At 43.0% G+C, this 24,383-nt stretch overlaps 1 protein-coding gene across 3 annotated transcripts in view; it reads left to right on the forward strand.

Annotated features, from left to right (window-relative positions):
• The window catches only part of HOMER2 (homer scaffold protein 2), a 60,440-nt gene that overhangs the window by 7,787 nt on the left and 28,270 nt on the right, over positions 1–24,383 (forward strand). For all 3 annotated transcript variants that reach the window (XM_077185314.1, XM_054642361.2, XM_077185315.1), the window contains exon 2: positions 14,706–14,862. In XM_077185314.1, coding sequence (XP_077041429.1) covers positions 14,706–14,862 — 157 coding nt within the window. The remainder of the gene's footprint in view (positions 1–14,705; positions 14,863–24,383) is intronic.

A 24,383-nucleotide genomic window follows, 5' to 3' on the forward strand; every position in this document is an offset into this window, starting at 1 on the left:
TCACATAGATCAGTTTGTTTGATGAATTACAGATTTAAAACTTGTTCCGTGCCTCCAAGTGTCAGATTTGGCTTGCAGAGCTGATGGCAATGGCCCTTCTAGGATCCTACCTTTTGGGATGGAGCAGTTTCTGGCATGCAGGATGATGTGATGCCAATCCTGAAGGTGATGTCGTCAGTCCCCATTAGCTTAACTTTCCCCCAGAGCTGTCAGTTTGGATTATTCTTCCACTCTGTAGCTTGTCCTGACATGGAAGTGGGACTTCATAACTTGAGAGCCACTAGGTGGTCAGTTTAATCTCCTTGCACATTTATACAAAGGAGGAGGTCTAGCCACTTCACCCACTCCCTTGAACACTAACACAGTATATCTGCAGTTCCCTTTTTTCCCTTTGTTTTTTCCTCTCTTAATATTATTTGTGTTGAGTCTGTATCTTGTGTGGTCTGTACATAGGATGTACCTAAGCCCTTCCAGATAAAGTCCTTACTTCTTACACCCTCATGTGGTGCAAACCCCCGATAAAAAAACTCCAAAGCTGAAACACTCCTCCCTAACTTGCCAGGAGGTTTCTGCCCAGCCAGGACAGAAAGTGGGCAGTGCTCAGGGGCACAGTGTACAGAAGGGCACAACTCCTGCCCGTGGGTGTACAAGGAGGAGATAAAAGTATCTTTGTACTCAGTTCATTTTAAATTCAGTGATTGTCATAATAATCCCCCCTCCTCCAGCTGTGATAGGGACAAATTTATTCTTTTATGAAATAATGACGGAGATTTAGTTGCCTAAAACTTTACAGCACACAGGTGAATGAGAACTCTCTCTTTTCATTATTATTTTATGTTTGACAGCTGTTTGTCACTTGCATAGTCCATTACAGGAGATAGATAATTTTCTGTTGCCTGTTGTTTATAGAGGTGTTCTTCTAAACTTGTATTTAGTGTCTTCTAAAAATGCTCATTCATAAAACCCCATCTAATTTGGTTTATGGTCCTTTTAAAGAAGAACAGAAATTGGCTTGACTGAGAACAGGGATCTGTCACTTCACTACACCCACCCAAATTCAAGGGGATGGAGTTGAAAGCTCGAGTCTGTAATCTCAGTTATACAGTGAAACACAATAGCTGTGAACAAGGACCAGATCCCACGCTCCAGTGAGGGAATTGTTGGTTTAGGAGTTATTTGGAATAGATGGGAAGCTGCTCATCTCCCAGGCAGATGCAGAAGTGTGTCTGCGTCTATGATTCCCTGGGAAACTTTTCTTTCCCCTCTGTGCCTCTTTCACCTTCCCGTGTGCTTTGGAGCAGGAAAATGGGTATTTGTGCACAATGAGAAATTCCACTTTGTCCTTTGAGAGCTCCAAAGGACAAATAATGTCTTTAAAGTTTCCATGTGATCCTCCAAGGCTTTCCCCAGACAGAAGGTTCTGAACATGTGTTTTCTGAGACCTTCAAAATTGCACATTATGGGAGATGCATCAGCTTTCAAGGACGTGGTAGTGTGCAGCCTGGTTCTCCTAGCAATCTCTCTCGCCCTGCTTTCCTCCCCAGGCTTTTCTGCAGAGCCTGTGGTTTTGCAGAGAGCTGCAGGGACAGCTTCCCTCATCAGCTGGACCCAGGCCTGGGGTAAACACCTCTCCTGTGGTTCTGGTTACCTGCTTTTCCCTCCACAGGGAAGGTCTGTTATGAATTTTTGAGCCACAGAGTAATAATCCTGCATAGGTATTGTTCAGATCTTTGCGAGAACTTTTCTCCATTGAGTTAGAAATTAGCATTTCAAATTCTATGGGGGAGAAGTTGCCAAAGTTTTTTATATTTTAAGCTTAGAGTTTGGAAAGGAATCAAAATATCTAATCCACTTTGCATTCCCTGCTTGGTCTTTCCTCCCTGCCTTATGAATTGGCATCCTTGTCCTTTGGAGGGAGAGCAATATTGTGCAACTCTGTACAGCTTCTCTTATGAAATACCAAAGTAATATTGCAGTGATCTCCAGCACCCTTCCCAATAACTGTTAAATTAGCACAAGTGACACGAGGTTGTACTGGAAAGAGTTTATGCTGATCAGCTGCTTTGCAGGATGACCTCTGAATTATTGGCCAGAAGATAAAACGGACACACAACTGCTGAGAATGATTTGGGATAGTTCAGTGCTGTTATTCCACTAAAGAACAGCTGATTTCTGTGAGTTAGACAGGTGCTCCAGACTTTGCACCTTGGAGTAAAGTTAGTTTTTCCCTCTTTCTTTTCTTTTCCCATCTCCTTTTTGGCACTCCTCCTTGCCCTGTAGTGAGGTTGGAGCTGCTGCCTGGGGCATAGCCTGGCTGGAGCCCAGGGTGGCAGCAGCTCCAGACCCGGGTCAGTGCTGGCAGGGAGGCACATGGAAAAACACAGGGCTGGTCTGCGTTGTCTAGGGGGAAATGGGCAACTGATACATTCTTTTGCTGCCTTCAGGGGTAGTAAAGCTTTCTTAAAGAACCTGTGTTTAGTGAGACCTGCGAAAGAGGCCTTAAAAATGAAGTCGGTTTAATACTTCGGGTGCTAAAGTGTGAATGTGTGAAAAGCATAGTAAGAATTTCTCACCAGTTGGCACCTTGTCCTCAGTGGGTGAGCAAGTACTTGATCCATTCTGCATACCAACACCAGGCATTAATTTTAGATCACAGGGACTGTGAAGAGTGCAGTTTCCAGCTCTTGACTTGCTGTATTTTACTTATGGCAAATAGGGAAAACTGATACCTGAACTTTTTTTACCCCCAGCAAGGGAGATGGCTGTTTCCACTAGCAAGGACTTTCCTATCATGAAAGTGCATGCAAAACAAATTACTGCAGAACACAAAACATTATTTTCAATCCTATTTTAAAACAAACAAATGTTCAGAATTTTGTTCTGGAAGCAAAGCAAAAAAATCATTTAATTTGTGTGATACGGGTTTATTATTCCAGCAAAAACATCTGTGGAGAATTTGAGCTGATTTTGCTCGCATTTGTTTGGTATAAATAAGCAGTAACTCAGAGCAGAAGAGGATCAGGTCTCCTGCGTGTATTCTCCCATTGTTCTGAAGGGTGGATTCATAGCTCATAAAAGGGATGTGTAGCAGCCTGGTGTGTTCCATGGGCAGCTGGGAACACGCTGAGCCACTGAGGCAGCACTGCAGAACTTTGCTATGGAAAATGGTTGGCAGTGAGCAGGGTGAGCCTCTGGTCACTGTTCAGCTGCTTTGGTTTGTCTCACAGCATTGCTGGGGCGTGGTTCTGTCCCCTCCTGGTTGATTTCTCTTTTGGGAGCACACATGGGGATGGCAAAATGCATTTAGTGCATGTATAATCACAGAATGGTTTGGGTTGGAAGGTGCTTTAAAGATCATCTAGTTCTAACCTTCCCATCTAACCTTCCACTAGACAAGGTTGCTCAAAGCCCCATCCAGCCTGCCTTGAACACTTTCAGGGATGGGGCAGCCACAACCTCTCTGGGCAACCTGTGCCAGTGCCTCACCATCCTCACAGGGAAGAATTTCTCCCTTCCAATCTAAACTTGTCCTCTTTCTGTTTTAAGCTGTTCCCCCTTATTCTTTCACTACATGTCCTTGTAAAAAATCCTTCTCCAGCTCTTTTGCAGCCCTTTAGGTATTGAAAGGCTGAAAACTGAGCTCTTTCAACCTGTCTCCAGATGAGAGGTGCTCCATCCCTCTCATCATCTGTGTGTCCTCCTTTGGACTCACTCCAACAGCTTCACATCGTTCTTACACTGAGAGACCCAGACCAGGTGGGTCTCACAGGAGCAGGGAGAGGGGCAGAAAGAATCACCTCCTGTGACCTGTCCTTGGGATGACCCAGAACATGGTTGGCTTTTTGGGCTGCAGGTGCCCATTGCTGAGTCAGTCCTGCTCCAGAGATCTGTGATCAGGGTTTGAGTAGTCCTCCACTGGATTTTCAGGGGGCAGGGCTGGCTATATGGCTACCTTAAAAAGTGGGACAAAAACTTCAGTATCTCTTCAGCCAGAGGGAAGAGAAGGAATGAGAAGTACCAGGAAAAGGGAGAGTGCATGTCTCAGTGCTGGCAGAGAGTGGCATGATCAGGGGCCATGCAGAGCAGCTGAATGAGCACCCTGTGCTCCCAGAGCCCTGGGCCAGCACACAGCCAGCTCCATCAATATCCCCTGGAGCCCTGGGAGGGAGCCCAGCCCCAGCCTGCCCGCCCTGCCGGCCCTTTGTTTTTATCCGCGTTCACAGAAAAATTATTTTAGATCATCTCATCATTTTAAACATTTGGTAAGTGTTAATATACTTTCAGCTCAGTGGAAATAATCACCATATGGCTGTAAGATTTGCCATCTGTCCAGAGACGCTGGAATACAATTAGTCCATGTAGTCCATTTATCAATCTATAAGTGACAATATTCACAGTCCTGGCAACTTGGGCTGCTGACAGAATCAGCACTTGCCTAGCCCTACCTGTCTGCCCTTATTACATCAATATATAAATGAGATGGAAAAAATCCCATCATTCAGCTGTGTCCTTCACCCTTGACAGAAAGGGAAAAAGTCTATATTAGTAAAAATGAGACTGAGGAAATGGTATGCCTTAATTTTTGTAGCACTAATTGGATTTTTTAATGTCTAGTAGACCTTAATTTCATAAGGCAAAGCCAGATTTAAGTGCAGTCTTTCAATCAAAAATACCAGCAGGACAGAGTATATCACAGGCAGTAAAAAATATTATGTCCTCTCCTGTTGTATTAATTTCTGAGGCACAAAAAGCTGAATACTACAAACATGAGAAAAGTCATCATTAGCATTATACAGGTAAGAATTAATTTCCAGGGTTTCTTGTTTGACTTCAGAAAAGCAAGAAGAGTTTTTCAGCAGAGTGAATATATTTTTTTAAAAGGTCAAGGCCTTTTGGTTTTAAAACTATTAATGATCTGACATTTAAAGAGTTCTGACTTTTGACTGCTCTTGCCAATCTCTCCCCTGGCCTGTGTCCTAGCCTGGCCCCTCAGGACTGTCACCTCCTTAAAACCGGGGTTAAATTTGGAATAGCTAATGCATATCAAGAAAATAATTTGAATGTTTTATTTGGTTTTGCATATTACCCAAAATCATCTTGCATAATAAGTTTATAAAAGGCATGTGTGCTATGTTTTGTTTATTCTACAAATTTTCAGCCAGCCCACACTAATTTTTGAGACTCTGCTGACAGGAAAATACAATTTTTTGTCGTATTTGCTTTTTAACTGTAGTTGTGGGACCTGCATAGCATGAAAAATGCTGATACTTGAAATTAAATCCTTTCATACCTCACATTTTGTATAACCTTTGCATAGCCTACAAGGTTGGAGGCATTGACATGCAGAAATCAGGAGTGCCAGGGAACAGGTCTATAGGGATCAGAAATAGGTGGCTGTTGAGGTTCAGGAAGGTCTGGGGTAAGTTCCCCCCAATACCACCTGCAAATAAATATTTGCAAATATATTGCACTTTGCAGTGCAAGCAGGTTGCAGGGATTTCGTTTAGTGGGGTTTGTGGCAAGGGAAGTGGTGTTTTTTTGGTTTTGCAGATCCTGTGTTGCCCATGAATAACCTGATGGTTGAGTTTTTCAGGTTAGTAGTTCTCTCTGAAACTCAGGAGATTGCCAGAGGATCCTCACTTTTGCACCGGGGCTGCTGACAGCTTTTTTATACCAACAAATAATGTACATATCTGAGATCTGTACTGTAAATCTGACGGCTACAGATGGTGTTATATTTTTAAAGATCAAAGTGAATAATGTTAGCTTCTAAATGTTTGAAATTTCCTTTGTATTTTTAACTTGCAGCAGAAGAAATGTGTCATTCTGTTCCCTTATTGGCTGCTAGGAAATCCACAGTTCCAGGAGCTGTGTCCCCCAGTTGCTGAGAGAGCTCCTGCCTGTGTGCAAGCAGCAGCCAAAGCACTCTGCCTGCTTTTAATAATTCTGTTAGTCTATTAAAATCACCAGAAACTGGGAATCTGCTTCTTTTCAGGTTGTGTGATGTAAGCTGCACTGAGTGGGGACTGGGGCTGGCTCTAGCTGTGCCTCTTTGTGCCCAGCACCTTGCTCTGGGTTCTCTGTGAGCACAGGGGCTGTGCTTGCACTGGAACCTCTCTTTCCTGTTTTTAATATACTGGCTTTGGTGCTCTTGACCACATTTGGTGATTTTCTGTCCTTTGCATGATCTGCTCTAGAAGGAGGCTGGTAAGATCAAACCCATTTTATCGTGGCAGTGCTGTTGCCAGCCTGGTGTTGTTCTCAGCACAGGCAAGTCAACACCTGCACTGAAAACCCAGTGTGGGCATTGCTTTGCATCCTTCTAATCCCTCACAGAGCAAATTGCTTAGCCTTTAATTGCTTTTAATTTTTACATCCTTAAGTTCCATTAAAGCCGTGCAGCCTTGCATTAAGCCATCTGTTGGCACCCTTTTCCTTGCAGTGCTCAGAGCTGAGGGTGTTGCCAGCCCAGGGTGGCAGCGTGTCCCAGCACAGGGCACAGCCCTGTCCTGCCCCTGCTGCTGCCACGTGGTGGTGGCCACCAGGGCAAGCAGAGCCCTATCGTTTGCTTCTGACCTTACAGCTGGTAGAATTCCTTATTTGATCCTTCAGGCAGCAGATCAAAAAGAGTTATACAACTTGTTCTTTAAACTGAACTGATTGGCTTTTTTTTTTCCTCCCCTAGTGTAAGTGGAAGAAAAGCCTCAGGGGAGAGCATTTGAATAGGGCATGGGAAAGCATATCAATAATTACATGCATGGATTAGTGCACAAAAGCACTCCCCTCCAAGGATTTGCTTAGTGCTGTGCTGTTTGAAATAATGGAGTGTTTAATCATATTATTTTGCAATACTGAGGCTTTGATTACGCCACTGATTGAAATCAGCTTTCCAGATTGCTTTGTGTGAAGATATCCTCATCAGCCATGCAAATTCCTATAGCATGGGAGGAGAAAAAAGTCATAAAGATGCTGCCCTGGTGGTGTCAGTGGGTTTTACATGCACACACATGGTCTCACTCCAGTCTTCTGTTTGTAGGTAGGGTGTGTTTTGATCATATATCCTCTGACATTTGCTCTCTTCATTTTGTAAATAGACATGAAATAGCCCATACAACCTCAAAGTACCCTGAGCCCTCTGCCATGCAGAAGTACAAAGTATTAAAAGTGGTAATCAAGATTCCACTACTGCATTGAAGGAATTTTCTGCTTGTTTATAAAGGCAAAATAAATTCCTTCCCAAGGCCAGCTGCAGGGGGTAGACCTTGGTGCATGCAGGAGTACCATGATCCAGAGCTGGGATAGCATCTGGGCCATCCCCTTGTGCCCTTGGTCTGTGCCAGGGTGGAGACTGCAGGGAAGGGAGGGAACGTGCTCCTGCTCCTGAGACCTGCTCTCTCCACTCCAGGGTTTGCACTTGCAATTTACAATGGCATTTCTCCCTGAAATATTACAATGCCAGCATTGTGCTGCAGAGGAGGCTGTGCTGAAAGCATTAACTCCACTGGAGCTGGGGTGAATGCAGAGGATGTAATTTTTAACCAATCCAGAGCAATGGGATGGCCTTGGGGGGCTGTTCATGTGCTGATCCAGCTTCATTGTCACGAGGGTGGGAGAGGTGCTGGCTGTACACAGTACAAGTATCTTTTCCTATTTGCAGAGTTTGAATTCACACCTTTGCAAAAGGGAGGGGGGTAACATTACTGAGATGCAGATTTATGGATCCCCTTTAAATGTCTTCTTAGCAAAAAACCTCTGAAATGATCAGTTACACCACCAGTTTCATACACATGTGCCTCAACTTGGTTTTTTCCAATAAGTAACCTTACCTATGGAGGATTAGATCAGGGTCCTCTCAGTTTCTGTCACTTGTGTATGAGAGTTTATTCACAGTGTCTTGAAAGGTTAATAGACCTCTGGAGATGATCCCAAAATAAAGCGTGAGCTTCCTCAGTGCCCAAGATAAGCCTTTTAATTTGGATATTGGCTTGGTAAAGGTGCAGTGGTGTTGTGAGACCTCACAGAAGTTACAATGATTTTCATGCTGAGAGCTTTTTTCCTGAAGATTTGTTCTTTTTGGATTTACTGAGCTGCAAATCAAAAATGAGTTTAATTGATGTCTGTGCTTTTAACAGACAGTTCTTTAGCTAGCTACTTTTATTCTAATTTTTTTTTGCCTAAGTAACTGGAACTATTATGTTCCCTAAAAATGCAAGAAGCACTTTTGTTAATTATATTCTGTTGAAATAATAATGCCTGTAAATGAGGGGAGCTAAAAAGATGGATTTTTTGCACAAATTTCATATATTTCTGCAGGTGAGTTGATATCAAATTTAATATCAAGTGGGCACAAGAGAATCATGACTGGATATTTGAATGAGTTGCATGACCTTGCTCTTGATTAACACTGCTGCCAGATTCAGCACTTCAACCACATCATGAGGAGCTTGGTCTGCCTGTAAAATAGGAATTTCAAGACTGAAAGGAAGGACTTTGAGTAAATTTTATTTTTAAAACAGCTGGGGTTTTTTTCATTCTATCTCTTTTAGGGACAGTGTAATTTTTGTTTCAGCAGCCAGGGTTTTCCAGAAGTACCTTCCACCACTTTGGGAGGGAATCCCACCTGGGAGCACAGGGCTCAACTGGCTGGTACTGACAATGGCACTTTTAGAGGTGCCTGCATAATTTTTGGGTTTTTTTATACAGACTAAAGAGCAGCAAAACCTGGGTGCAATTGCCCATTGCTTGCCCCGCCCATCACTCCAGGCCAGTTCTGCCACTCCCTTTTACAACTGATAGTAAATCCTCCCCCTCTCTCAGCCCTGCACTGCTCAGGGTTATGTCTCCATCCTTACAAGTCATTTTTGCTGTGGAAATAAGTGTGAGGGGGAAGGATTGTTTGCCCTGCAGGAGCAGTGGGAGCTGCAGGCTGGTGCTTTGCAGGCACCCATCCCACCTTCCTGCACAGTGCGGAGGAGCAGCTGTCAATGCTCTGAGAGCTTCCCTCTGCTCTGGACAGACTATTATTCTTTTTTGTTGAGTGCTGAATATTCAGCTGTTGATTTAGCCTTTTGAATTCACACAGCCAAAAACTGCCCTGGGTAGATGTGGTATAAAACTACCCTGCAATGACAGTGAGAGCAGAGCTGCAGAGAGGAGGGGAGGTGATGAATTCTATTCCAGGCTTGCTGGTGGCTCTGTTATCCTGGGATGCCATCTCGCTCTCCAAGGCTGTTTCCTCAGGTGTAAAATGGAGCCATTACCCACCTGCTCTCCTCATGCTGAGTTCTGCACCCTTGCAAGTTGCAGCAGGCTCTCAGTGCTGTGCTGGTTGTGTGTCCTGGCAGCCAGCACCAGAGCCTGCCTGTGGCAGCTGATGGGATCTGAGTGACCTGGATTCATTGGCATATGGCATTTGGGAAGGGAATGAACTGCCTGCTCTCCTAATGCCAGTCTGCTGCTGCCACATCCCAGAATGGCACAGATTTAGTGTCTGCCTCTCCCCAGCTCTATGTGCTGCCCATGCTGAGTGGGCCCAGGCCACTGTGCTGGCACTGATGGGTGTTGAGGTGCCAGGATCTCAGGCACTGGGCTGGGACAGCTGAATTTGCTCAGTTTCTAGCACAGGGGGATGCTTGTCTTGACTGGAGTGTGTGCAGTGAGGTCAGAAGGGGTCCTTTAACTTCATCCTTGGTCATCATTAAGAATGATTTGCAAATGATTTAAGAACCATTTGTGTGGTTCTTTTTTTCTGAAAAGATCTGATCCAAGAGGGCACAAGTGTTGAATGCCTAGAGGTAACAGGTTGGGGGATAATGAACTCTAATTTTTGCTTGGAGCAAAGATTAATATTGTGTAAAAAACTGCAGCCACTGTGCTAATTGCTGTGTGTGACACCATGAACTGCAACTTCTCCCCACAGCAGCTCTGTCTTCATCACAGCCTTGCCTTTTGTTGATTTTGGTGTTTTGAGGAGAGGGGCTGGTTGTTTTTCAAAGTTTGAGGTGTGCATGTATATACAAGTGAGTAGGGTTACAGGTAGATAAACTATTTTCATAGGTAATTTTTAGGCATCATAACTTGCCTGGACTTTCATCAAAATGAGTATTTCAAATAGGAGAAAAATCTCCATCCATGATCTGAATAAATACAAATGGCACTGCAAACTACAATACATGTACATAGAGGATTAATTATTTTCAGTACAGGCAGTAGTAGCAATGTTCAATCCAAAATACTATTGGCACCAATTTTATCGTGTTGCATTTAGCAAATACAGATTTTTGTATTGTGACCAGTGATGGGGGATATGTCACAAAGTAGGATTTTGCATTTGCATCTACTCTTTTTTCTTGAGAGATCCTCATTATCTAATACTTGTTACAGCAAATCACTGCAGATCTGCTGGCACTGTCAGGTATGATAAACTCAACGTGTGCATGATGCTGGGCTGTAGCAGGAAGCACCACGTTCCAAAATCTCTGCAGGCATGTGCATCCCCCACCAAATGGCAGATATATGAGACATGTGCTTTAAAGAAATATTTTTATTGCAATTAGACAGTTAATGCAAAGTTGTCTACAGTTAGTGTAGAGACAGCACAAATAATCCTGTGCTGTAAACTAGAAATCCTTATCTAAGGATTAAGTTAAGGAAATGTTAAGTGATCTGCTAGTGAAAGTTTTAAAAAATGTGTAATTAGTGGTTTTGCCTCCAGTGGAGTACCAGAGCTCCTGTCACAAATATACTTGATGTTCCAGATCCTACAGAGATTATTTTGTCCCAGTTACTTCATGGCCATTGCATCCAGCTGATGTGCACTGGGCACTTGGTGCATTTGAACGTGTCTGGGTGCTGATCCCACAGGCACCCACATGAGTTTTATTTGTTTTATTTACTAGCAGAAAGGATTGCTGTGGCACAGAAGTGTTCACTGGTCAGTGCCTGGTCAGGAGCTGGATCCAGGATCCCAGGTGCCACCCAGCTGGAGCTCGCTGTGTCACAGCTCCCTGGGCCACCAGCGTCCCACAGCCCAGAGGATGCTGGCTGCCATCAGCAAGGACTCTTTACAGCTGAAGTGATTTAAATCACTGGTTGTGCTCATGATTCAAGTGATAAACAAGGAAATTTGAATTAAATAATTTGAACTTTTCCTAAGTGAGAGCTCATTGCTGTTGATTAGGAAGAGTAATACAAAACACATGGCTTGCAGCTAGTCACACACTTGTGAAATTTGGCATGGTTGTATATTAACCAGAAAGTGATACTGTATCTAACACAGCTGTGAAGCACTTAGTTAGCTCGAGAATCTTGTGGCTTGCTTTTTAAATTCTTTGGAAAAGGTTAATGACATTAGAGGAGAGTGGTTTTTTACTTGAGATTTTGCTCTTTTGAAGCAAGGACAGAAATTAAAGGTCGGCTAAAATGTGTTAAACCATGACTTGAAAATTGCAATTATATTTATAAAACATGCTTGCCAGATTTAATAATGAAAAAGCATTTTCTGTCTTAAATTATATTACCAGATAAAGAATTATTAGGTGTGATTTTCTACTTTTCCTGTTCGACTTTTCAAGCAGCTTTACTCTGAGCACTGGATATTACTGTCAAATTGATTTTTAAACAGTTGGGGTTTTTTAAAAGAGTATTTAATCAATCATTAACAACTTTGGTTAAAATTAATGAGATTTTAAATATTCATAAATTCTCTTTGCCTTCATGTGAGGGTCCAAGCCCGGCTGGCAGTGCTGCTGCTCCCCAGGCAAGCTGGCAGCACACAGAAGGAGCAGCTCCCAGGGCTCACACCAGGCACAATGTGCTCTACAGTCTCAGGTTACCGTTGCTCTTAGTTTATCATAAAAGCTGATAAACCTCTGATGAAATGAAAAGGAAAGGAACCCTGGGAAATGAAGTCATTCCTCTACCAGTAAAGTGCTTTCTTGAACGTAGAAAAGTTACAAGTGAGTAAGACAGAATAATCATTCTCAATTTGGAGCTTTGTAGGGCCATGGTGAAGGGTTTTAAAAGTACCTAATTTTGCATTTCACTTGAAAATTGAGTGCCACAGTTTCACAGTTGCCTGTGTGTGCCTCAGTGGTCAGAGGGGTTTGGGATGCAGTGGGTGTATCCCCTGTGCTAGAGCTGTGTCTGAAGTTTGGTGGCTTTGCCATCCTGCTGTGCTGTGGGAACGTGGTGGCACCAGCTGAATCCTGGGCTCTTTGGGCTCCTTGGGGCACAGAACTGCAGCAAGGCACACCGAGCCACAGAAATGCTTCTTCTTTTTTAATTATTATAAGGCAGCACTAGGAAATCCAGGAGGTTGTGTTCTGGGGGTGCTTTCTCTTCTGCAGGGAGTCAGAAATCAGTCTGGGGGCTTTGCTGGCCTGTAGAGCCACCTAGGGCAGGAAGACCAGAGGCATGTGGAGCATCCAGCTGGCCCCTCCAAATCTGAGCCCCAGCTAAAGATCAGCTACCTCAAATGATTTAAGATGTTTAGGTTTGCACATTGCATTTTCTTATTTTTTAATAATTTATCACCTAGCACACTGTCTCTGTGACACAGAAAGACAAATGCAGGGCTTTTCTGTTGTTGATAATCATAGGATTAAAAACAGAGGTTTGCCTTTACTTAATGAAAGAATGAGTGGAAAGATGGATATTTGCAGCCCTGAGCTTTACTATCCATTGATTTATCCACTTGGATGGATGTGTACAGCTCCTGCTTCAACAGCAGCAGCTTCAATCAAGATTCCTGAACAAATAGATAGTTGTGGGGCCTTTGCCTTTTCTACTTTTATTGTCTCCAGATTTACTTTATATGCTTACTGCCCCTGCTGCAGAGCAGCCAGGCATAGTTTTAACTGGGTTTTCTGGTGTAGTTAAGATAATGTAACAGAATTAAAGTTGTTTGTGGAATAGGTTTTTATGGAGGAAAATTCCTAACGTTTACAGTACAATATTGGGTTGTACTTGGTTTTAGTAGAGTCAACTGAAAATATAGAACTTTTTAAAGGCGAAAACATTTCCAAAATTATTTTTCACTTAAGGAGTGTACATTTTTAAAGAGAGTAAACAGCCTGGGGGAAACTTCCCCTCCTTGAATTTGTTATTACAGACAAACTCCATGGCCTCTGGAGGTGTTACGATGCTAATCCTGTGTAATGGATAAGGAAAGTATTTAAAATGTTAAGGAAACCTGCCCCTTCTTTCCACCCAGCTGAGGATGGCATCGATATTGGCCTGTGAAATGAGAGCTGGCTTCAGCAAGTTACTGATAAGGGAGAACTGAAGCAAATGCTACTCTTTGACAGCTGTAATATGACAGTCCCATTGTCATTTCAATTTATTTTGAGTAAGTATTTTACATGGTTCAGCACAGCTGTCTGTCCAGAAACCTGCAAGCCCCTGGAAAAATGTGGAACTTTGTGTAAGTCTTGCAAGGAGAAAACCACTCATTCATTTTCTTCCTCCTGAGGCCTTGCTGGGCTTTGCAAGTTCACCCCATCTTTCCTGAGATAATTGTACTCTTAAATCACTTCATTTGTTTGTTATTTGCCAATTTACTCCCCTTGATTTTAATTTAAATTTCTGGGTGGTAGCTCCATTGTAGTACCATTGTTTTTGGATCCTGTAGTCATTCTGTCAATTACCTATCCATGATGTAATATTTTGTATGGGACAAGAACATATTGAGTGGTACACTTAATATAAAACATTATATAATGGAGCTTTCAAAAACCAAAAGCATGAAAATGCATATAACAACTCAGAGCTTGTTTTGCAGTTCACTTCTACTGCTAAACTTGGATTAAGGGTATGGTTGGTGGTGAATTTAGTTTTATGGCATTTAAGAAAGGCTTAATTCTGATCTTTAACCTAGATGACTTTGTGTGTATCACATGTGGTTCTTTCGGTCCTGAGTCCTCTGCTTTTCTGTGTGATTTGCTTGGTCACACATTGAAGGTAAAACAAAACCCCTCCATTGTGTGCACAGTCTTCTTGAGGAGAAGGAGCATCTGAGGAAGGCTGGTGTTTGGGAACAGGGTGCTGGGGTGCTCCATCACCCACTGAGAGCTGAAAGGCAATATCTCTATCAACACTGGAGTTTGGTTCTGTTTCTTTTCCCCCCTCACTTCCCAGGTTGATTGACTGGTTTGCATCTAATGAAATTTTCATGCACATCCACAGAACAGTGGGATTCTGAGGAGAGAGATGAATATTTCAGTAATTATACCATGCCTGTATGTCACTGGGGTCCTTGGTGCACCCACACAGGAGCCCTGGCCGTGGGTAGCAGTTCACAGGAATTTGAGCAGGGGCAAATCCAGCTGTGGGGGCTTGCTGCTTTTGGCAAAATATGTGGATGGGGAAAGAAAGAAAGAATGCATGTGAATGTCCTGTCCTGGAAAAATAAGTATTTTGAGGAATAGATGGGTACTGAGGTCGTTTAGCATGGGGACAAAGCAGCCAGTTGTTTCTTGGGCTATGGCAGTAACTTTAGGGTGCTGAATGTCACTTAGTGGTGCCAAGGAAAGGTGCTCAGGGCTGGAGTGTGGCTGGGCAGTGTCACTGCTCTGTCTTTTCTTTTGGGGGATTGCCAGGTGCTCTCTGCCTTGTGCCTTCACTGTGCCTGCTCAGGGCTGGGCTGCTGGGACATTGCACCTTCCGCACACTCACTCATCCCTTTCTGCTGTCCCTCCCTATTCCAGAGAACAGCCCATCTTCACCACCAGAGCCCATGTCTTCCAAATTGACCCCAGCACGAAGAAGAACTGGGTTCCTGCCAGCAAGCAAGCTGTAACTGTTTCCTACTTCTATGACAGCACGAGGAACAGCTATCGGATAATCAGTGTGGATGGAGCCAAGGTAGGAGCTGGTACCTGGTGCATGTCTGTGCAGAGAGTGGGACTGTCAGCCCTGCCTGAGCACAACTGGGGCTCATTAAATATTATAAACCCTCCTTTTTTTTATATGATCCATCAAGGAGACTTGTAGTGATAATTGGAAAAACACAGGGCACCCTAAAAGTGATTTTGCCCTGCTTAGTTGATTTTGTTTCTGATGAGTTTGACTTCCTGATAAGTGAGCTGACAACTTTTAAGTGTCCAAATTGAGTCAGTAGCATGGTATCTGAAACTGCCACCTATATCAGGCTGAGGCCTTTTTAGTGATAAAAATGTTCTTTTTTAAAAGAAACAAGGAGACAGATGCATGAAGACTATAGCTTTTAATGTAAATGTCAGCTGCATTTTTGCTTTTGCCTGGCTGAACTATTTACTACTTAATTTAGTAGTAAAATAGTAACTATTTAGTACTTACTATTCTTAAGCTTTGGCACTGGAGTTCATCAGCCTTAGGTGACAAGCTAGGCATGAAGGCTCTTCCCCCAACCCTTTTTTATTAATTTGTTTTGCATTACCAGAGAGTGTGCTCAAGTATTTGCTGTAAGAATCCAAATATTGGTCTGAATAGATTGCTCAGACAACTGTTTTTATTACAAACTACATTTATGCCTCTGATTAGTCCCTCCAAAGTCACTTGATGGGTGACAACTTTCCCCTAGCAGACCCCAGTCAGAGGTAGAAATGAAACCATTTTGCTCATGTACAAATCATCAGTCATTTCTGGGTAACAAGATGAGTTTACAGCCTTTTTATCTGTGTTCCTGTTTGGATAAAGATGTTAAAATATCACTGTTCTGGGAGATAGAGATCACAGAAATCATCCCTTAATAAAGCTTTTCTATTTGTCATGCCTATTTCACATACTTGTTTTTCCAGACATCTCCTGTGCTATATTTGGTTACATATTGGCTTATAAATCTGCCATACTGCCTGCTTTAATTGATGGTAATGTTTCATTGACACCAGTACAGCATTAATATCTCCCCATCAGGAAGCTGTTTGTGCCAATGAGTTCATTCCCAGGAATGCTGCAGTTTGCAGCAGGCACACACAGCCCCTGGCACCTGCTGGGGGAAGCTGAGCCCCCCAGATTTGCTTCTGCTGGTGGGCTGGTGGCTTTACAAGCCCTGGCAAGTGCAATTTCCAAGCCAAAGCTGCTGCACTCCCAGCAGTGGCTGGCTTGATTTGTGGCTGTGCATGCATGCATTAAGACCAATTAATGAAAACAGAGTAATTACTGTGTGTGGTGGGGGAGCTGCAGGGGCAGCGTATGGCCACAGCCAGAGGTCCTGCCCAGAACTGCAAAGGGTGTGCAGAGAGCAAGCTGGGCACCCAAGCTTTGCTTTGCCACCTGCTCAGGAGACACTCAGAAGGAACATTCACCCCCTGTCCCCTGTTTTAATGTGTCCCAGAAGAAGGTGAGCTTGCCATGATTAGAATTCTCCCCTGGGGCTTCCCAAGCAAGAATCAATTGCTGGCCACATGAATTATTCCTCTTGTATTGAATCTTTGCTGGTTAAGGAGCAGGTCAAGAATAGATGTTCCCTTCATGCTCACCTCTGGAGAGTCCTGTGACCCTGCCTGTCCATTTTAAGAGTGCTAATTGGGGGAAAAAAAACTGGTGTTTATGCCAAAAGAAGTTAAAAGTTGCATTTTTCCCTTCAAACAAACCATTGTTTAGTGTTTTGACCTACTTTTCCAGGCAGAAATGAAACTGGATAGAACTGTAAGGAAGAATATAGACAGCTTCAGATGATGGTGTCCTGCTTTCTGTATATCTCATTAGAATAGTCTTCTGTGTGTTGGCAAATACCAGATGGATTAATGTGACAGCATCACTGTGGGCATAAGTTATGTCTGCTTTGAGGACAGAAAAGCTGAAGCTCAAGTAAATGAAGGGGCTTGGCCCTAGAAGGAAGGCAGTGATGAAGGATGTGTATCTCCTACAACTCTCCATCCTTGTCTGCTCTGCAAAGGGGCTGTTCCAGTTTATTTCAGACAAACATATATGATTCACATTGGCCTGCAGAGGAATTGCAGGTAAATACAACTTGTATGAAGATGTTGGATTAATTTGGGGTTCTTTTTTTTACCTTATGTTGACATTACATACTAATGATAATATTTTGAAGTGATCAAGAATACAGGGTGCTTCACTTATGCATTGGCTATCACCTGGTTGCATAAGCTTGATTTTACTTGCAGCATTCAGCATGTCACCCTGGGCAGTGTTGAGCTGCCATGTGAGGAGCAGCTTGGAGCTGCTGTGAGCTCTGCTGAGGCAGGGCAGGGGCAGGCTGGGCAGTGTCACCCTGATGAGTTCTTCCCTCCTGATGCAGCACTGACCTGATGGGCTGTGATCCTGCAGGAGTGGCTTCCTCAGGCAGCTGCTGCTGTCCCCAAAGGTCCAGACCCTGTGCAGTGCCCTGTCCTTCAGTCCCATCCTCTCTTCTCCCAGCAGGCACAGCCTGTCCCCATCTCCTCCTTGTCCCTTGTCCCCACACCCCCGGGGTACAGGGCAGAGGGGAGCAGAAGGATTTAGCAGTGGGTTTAAGGTGGGGATTTGTAGCCATGATATTTTCTGAAAAATCCTTTCCTTACGATTTTTTCCTCCTGAGAAGCTGAGAGGCCTCAGGAACAAAATGTGAACAATGGTTATCTGCTGCTGTGGAATGCAACAGGTGCATCTGTGATTGGTCTCATGTGGTTGTTTCTCATTAATGGCCAATCACAGTCCAGTTGTCTGGACTGTCTCAGTCAGTCACAAGCCTTTGTTATCATTCCTTTTCTGTTCTTAGCTGGCCTTCTGATGAAATCCTTTCTTCTATTCTTTTAGTATAGTTTTAATTTAATAAATACTATAGGGATTAAGGGAACTGCTGAGCCCATGTGTTTAAAGGTGTTTAAAGTCCCAATATTTATTGGTAACTCAGTTTGTGAGCCTGGCTGGCAGAGGAGCTGCCCAGCTCAGTGCAGCACTCACTGCCTCTGCCTTAGCCCCTGGAGAGGGAGAGGAGAGTCTGGATGCTGCACATGGGGGTGGTGAGAAAAATGGAATAGAAAGAGAATAGGGTAAAGATAGGAAGCAGAGTGGAGTCTAGGGAGTTTAACTCTTCCTTGGAGTCCAGGCCAGCCAGGAGAGAGTATATGCCTGCAGGTGCTGGGTTTCTTTCAAATTCTCCCATCCCAATAACAAACCCATTAAAATATCTGGGGAATGAAGCACTGCAGAGAGGAAACCCTAGATTCCACACAGCTTGTACCACTTTAATTCCTTGTGTTTGCAAAGCTAAAGACAGCAGCTCTTCTAATTCCTGTGTCTTTCACAGAAGAACAGGTGCTGTGGACAGGAGCTTACAATTTATAGCAGAAGATTTCACAGATACCATATGAGAATACACTGCATGATCTTAACCAAGATGCCATGACCAAACAAGGGAATAGATTAGTGTATCTTTTAATGGCCTTATAATTGACTTGTATGTTGTTAAGCAAGTAATTTCATCTTGTTTTTAGAAGTTTCTAGCTAGAGGCTAACTGCAGCAAAATGAATGCTGGAGGAAATGATACAGTAAAATGCAAGGGCACACACTGATTCAGAGTTAATGAGGCAGCCAAGAGACTTCACCATATGAAAGTGCCCAGCGTTGTGGACAAAAGTCAGTCCTGTTGAAAGAAGACAAAATATGGTGATGATGCAGGGACAACATGAAGTTTGAAGTGCCCAATTGCTGTGCAGTGTGGGGAAAGGCACACACAGGGCTCCTCATTAAAAGTGGCCTACATTGGCTCGCCTTTTGGAGGCAAAAAGGAAGTTTGATGGCATGAAAATTATGCAGACCAATAACCTCTGTCATCCTCAGGAATAATGCATGACAGTACCCTGGTTGGTGGGTTTATTTATTTTTTATAAAGTGAAATTACGTGTTACCCTCGTAGCATAGAGAAGAGGGAAAGGAATTTGAGATGGAAATATAATCCCTCAGAAACAAGCCTCTGCCCTCTTCTCAGATGTTCATGTTGTATTTCTATAAAACTTGGGATTGCAACAACATCATTTTTCTCTTTTGAGAAATGAGCTGTTAATAAGGAGCATAAAGCTAGCTTAAAAATTAATAGCCAGCAATAAAGTGCATAGCGAGACATACTGAGCTGGCAGCAGCAAAGTGATGCAGCAAGAGTCATCACAGATGCCAGTCCCCAGTTGTCTCTGAGAGATGATTAAACAGATGACTAGAAAAAAATTAAAATCAGGCTTTAAAAAACTACTACATTGCAAGGGTGGTTGTGGAAAATACATGATGAAGAAGCAAAGACTGTGTTTCAGAGGAAAAACCAGTCAGCTGACACTCCTTCCCAGTTACTAGTTCATTTAAGAGTTTATTACCTGATAATTACCTCGAATATTGGAGATCAGCAGCTAAGTTGGGCATAAGTGTGTGAAAGTATTGAAGGGAGAACCAGAAAAATTGCTGTGCTGGGAAAGCAAAATCAGTGGGTCTGTTTCTGAAGTAAATTGCAATTAGTAAGAATAAGAATATGGGCCAAATGTTGCCAATCAGTATTCACAGAGTGTTCCCCGAAGTGAATACCGTGCATTATGTGACATGATGAAGCTGCTGGATGGAGTGGCATCAGTGCAGGGGACAGGGTGATTTATGGGGGACAATGCAGCTGGCAGGGACACAGCCCCAGCAGCCTGTGGCAGCAGATATTTAGGGAGGTAAATCTGCTAATATTTGATGTATTCCTGGCTTTCTCAGTTCCTGTCCCAGGAACTAATTGCTGCCTAATGTAAAAGCTGCCCACCTCTTTATAACCACACTTTTCTTGTCACGACTGGAGGCAGGTGTCCTCAGCACACAAAGAGGAAATTGAGTTCTTCCAGTGATGTGTTCAGAGGCTCAAAACAGATCTTTTTCTTTGCCCATGGAAAAGGAATTATTTTAAGGCATAGTTGTTAAAAATATCCTAGAGTATTTTGCCAAAAGGTGACTCTTAGATTTCAGAATCTTTTCTTTCAGAGGAAAACAATTACAGGGTATGGTACCACAGATGAAATTCCTTTGTCTGACTAGATATTTTCATTCTTTTTTTTTTCTTCCATTGACGTAAATTCAGCCATTAAATCAATAGCAACTCTTTCACAGGGAAAAAACCTACCAAGTAATTTATATATTACAAAATTTTTGGCACTGAATTATAAATGGCTTCTGGCAGTGTGTACCTCTCCAGGGGTCTGCGTTGGTGTGGCAGCATTTAACTCTGCCTCTGGGACCTCCTGGGTATGATTTGTGAGAATGTGTGGCAGCAACAATCAAAATATTGCCTTCTCACTTGGCATTCAGAGTGTCAGTGTGTGTTCACCAGAGCCTGCACCCAAGGAATTAAGTGCACTCATATAGGCTGCTTTGGTTTTTTTAATGCCTACTTTTTCTTAAATACCTAAGTTTTTTAACTACCTAATTTTTCAGGTTTAATAGTTTTGTAGTGGAACTACAGAGGATGTTTTACAGCCTTGGGTAGCCAAAGATAAAGGGATGTAAAAGTAAATTAAAAGTGACCTTACAAAGTGGTGTGTTGGCTTTTCTTTTAATGTCTATAGATAAATCCTGAAATGCTATGAAAGGTGTGGGTGAGGGTATTTGTGTGTGTTTTGTCAAAGAGAGGGAGATTCTTTGATTTCTAGTTTTGCCTGCCCTAGTTTTATTTCTGGCCCTTGCTTGTCAGGAGTGCTGTGTGCTGTACCCTGGAGGAGTGTGGTGCTGCTGGAGTCCCAGCCAGCTGCCCTTTGCCTGCTCAAATGCCAAGAGGTCCCACTCCTCACCCTGAAAATTATTTTGCTGACTGCAGCACTGGCAGGACTATGATTTCCAGAGAGTCCCTGCTCGTAAAATCTTATTAGACTAAAATATTTTTTATTCCATCTTCTCAAAGCTTTTTTTTTTTTCCCACCAAGAGATTAAAATTTCTTCTGCCATGCTGTTTTTGCCCTTCAGTTTCTTCCAGGCTGGGTGGGAAATCTTTTCTGGTGGTCCCAGAAAGTGTGCCAGCCATAAAACATGGACTGGGTGGGGGGAGGAGTATGAGCTCAGTATTACTGTAAGGTCTGACACTGAGAGCCAGCATGGAAAGGAGCTTTCCTCAAAAGGCAGCATGTGACACTGCTTGGGGGTGGCACTGCTTTAGGGCAAACCAGTGCAAAGGAGTCCAGGTTTTCACCTCTGAAGGTCTGGTTTCACTGATCCAGTATTTGTGCCTTCTCGTCCATATGTTGTAAAAGAAGATTTCCAGTACTGGTCTGGCTGATTACTGTAATACAGAAATTTAAGCATATTTGGTGGCCTTTATCCCCTCTTCATCATAGTGTGTTATTTCATGAACTATTTGGGTTAATTTCAACATGAATTTAAGCACTGTAGATGATACCAGGGTCAGCAGATGGAACTAATTAATGCCCTATATAAAAATTATACTCAAAATATGTTACAAAATACAATTTTAGTGCATAGTCCTGTCTTCCAATGTGCACAGTTTGTGTGCATGTTACAATAAACATCTCATTGCTTTTATGCTACTGAGATGACTACTAAATAAAAACATTAGTTGTGGGTTTGTGATTTCCTATATACATTATGTAATCAGAGAATCATAAAATAGTCTGTGTTAGAAAGGACCCACAAGGCTCATCAGTTTCAACTCTTGGCTCTGCACGGGACCACTCCAAATAGGTAATAAAATATATAAGAATAGGATAGACAAATTCTGTTGAGACAGAACAGCTACAATAGTATCAGTGTGTATATACTGTTAATCCAAACTAAAGCCTTTGCAGTAATTTGCTGTCATTTCATCAGTCTCACCAGGTGTGTTTTGTGCTTTTCCTGGCTCAGATTTCCCAGGCCTTGCTGGAGAATGATGCTCATCTGCTGGAGAATGTTCTGATGCCAGTAGTGCTAAACAAAAGACTTTGTGAGAGGTGCTTGAGGAATCTCAGGCTGCTTTTTGTGGTGCCTTTTGGTCGTGTTGTTCTGAAACTGGATTGAGTTGCTCTCTGAGATGCAGCTGCTCCTTTTGTAGAGGGGTTCTCCTTTGTTTTGTACAGTGATCACACTGAGAGCAGAACATCTGGCCTGGCCTGAGGCAAAGCCCAGCAGCATAACCTACACTGGAACTGTCCTTCACTCAGACAGTGAAACAACTCGCAGTAAATAATTTTTTTAATAGATATTTTCTGATTTCATTTACAAGTGTTAGAGTTGTGGTGATGCAACTTCCAGATTTTTTTTTTTAGCCTCAGTTGGGATGATTCAGAGAGAACTCTCAATTTAGGAGAAATTGCCCTCAGTGGGTGATGCTGGTGCCTGCTGGGCAGGGATTGCTTCTCTGGGGCAGCAGCAGCAGCAGCCAGGGGACAGGGGACAGGACAGGAGGAGCTCTGGGGTGTGCCCCAAGCCTCGGCTCCAGAGGGACCTGTGGAGTATCAAAGACAAATGGGAATGTTGGGGTTAGGGGGAGCTGGAGTAGGACAGACTGAAGTAGGAAAGGAAATGGACATTTTAACAAGGATCAGCATCTAGGGTGAGCACACTGAGGTCTGTGCTGGATCCTTCTGCTCCACACACCAGGACTTCATACTCCTCTCAAAGACATTTTTGAAGTAAGAGTGAATGAAAGTAAGGAAAACAGTCTCTGATGGACTGAAAATATTTGTAGTGTGGGTGCTAGGGGTGTACTTGGCTTGATTAAAGCTGCTTGAGTTTTGGTTTCTCTCTCAACATTCAAAATCGAGAACGTTTTCTTTGGAACTTGGTGAGGGAGAAATAGAGCAGAAAGGAGAAGCAGAGCTGTCAGCCAAGGATGAGACTACTCACTTGCATCATCTTTTGTTTGCTTAAGGTGTTATCAAGTATTCAGAAATTCAGGCTGAGGGGAGGTGCAGGATTTAAAAACTGGGAGGAAAGGACATTGCCTGGAGTTGTGTCTGCAGGAGAATTGTCCAACAGTTGCTAAGGCAGGTTTAGATAGCTGGAACTGGTTTTATTGGGTGCAGTTGTATGAACAGGTCTTCAGAGGATGAGAAAAAATGGTTAGGGCTTATCTGCAATAGAAATTTCAGAACTAGTAATGCTGGTGGAGATGAGCCAAGAATAGAAGAAAAAGTTAAAGATGTTTGTACAAAAAAAGACCTGGAACTCCAGATGAAAAAGTGAGCTGACAAAGGGGGCAAAGAAAATGCCAGGAAATTTGGTGGGTCACTTGAGATTGAATCAACCAGAAACCATGACCATCTCCTGAGGTTGTGCTCTGGTTTAGAAAAAAAAATTGAAGTCTGGAGCTGTAGATCTCATACCACTTAAACATTTCTATATTAATCTCTTTCCAAGTTATTAACTTTGAAATGTGAAAAATTCTCAGTTCATTTCCTGGATTATTTCTGGAAGTAAATCCTTCAGAAGCTGGTTAGTAAGCTTAGGAGAAAACATACCAGAGTGCTGTCAACAGCTGTATCCTTGACAGAAGAGCAGAGGCACATCTGCCACTGTTTGTTCCTGTCTGGCTCATTTTTCTGCTTGTTATGTGTGTTGTGTGTGTGTCACTGGCTCTGGAAAGACCCCACACAGCTGAATCCACAAGATTGCAAAGACCTTTGCAGAAATGAAATTTGTTACTCACTAAAAAGAAAAGGTACAAATCCCTGCTAAGGATCTCTTGCTGCACCACTTACCAGTAAGTAGGGAAACTTTGTTCTGGTAGATTTTTCCTTTTTAAAACCCCTCTGTAAAATGAGTCAGAAAAGCTGTGCCAACCAAGTGTTTCAGTGGCTGGCCCACTCAGAGTGGTTTGTGATCACCAGACTCAGGGCTGATGTGGAGCTGTCTGAACGTGCCAGACAGGTCTCTGAAACCATGGGATGTCTGTGTGCAGAAACCTGGGCATCCTGTTACCTCCTAAAATAATGTACCTGTCCATCATGGCCATTGCTCATGCCAAGGGACACTTTTTCCAGATTTTGAAGCTCTCCTATCGCTGACCATTCCCAGGGTGTGTAGGTTGCTAAAGAGCAGAGGAGTGTTTAATGATGCTGTGTGGTTGTGCCATTTCTGCCTTTCAGGAGGGACCTTCAGGCTTCAGTGAGGCTGTTGGCATAAACTTGAAGAATGCAGAAAATGATCAGTGCTTAAATAATTAACTTAGGGATGGGGTTATACTGCACACAAAGATGATATGCTTATATTAAATCTTCCAAAATGTAAACATGATATGTCTATGGGAAGTTTTATAATTTTTTTATAATTGTAGTCAAAGCAGCCTTCTCCCTCACCCCAATATTAGTCACTAGGAAAAAAACCCAGAATCTCCACTGTATCCTTCTCCCTTTTTGTGATAAGTTAGGAATCTTATTTCTCATATGAAAATAATACACCAGCATCTTGCTTTATATATTTTGTAAATTGTTGCATGAAATTCCTATGTAGCAAT

This window comes from Agelaius phoeniceus, chromosome 13 (genome assembly GCF_051311805.1).
Source record: "Agelaius phoeniceus isolate bAgePho1 chromosome 13, bAgePho1.hap1, whole genome shotgun sequence".
In the NCBI taxonomy this organism is placed as follows: Eukaryota; Metazoa; Chordata; class Aves; order Passeriformes; family Icteridae; genus Agelaius; species Agelaius phoeniceus.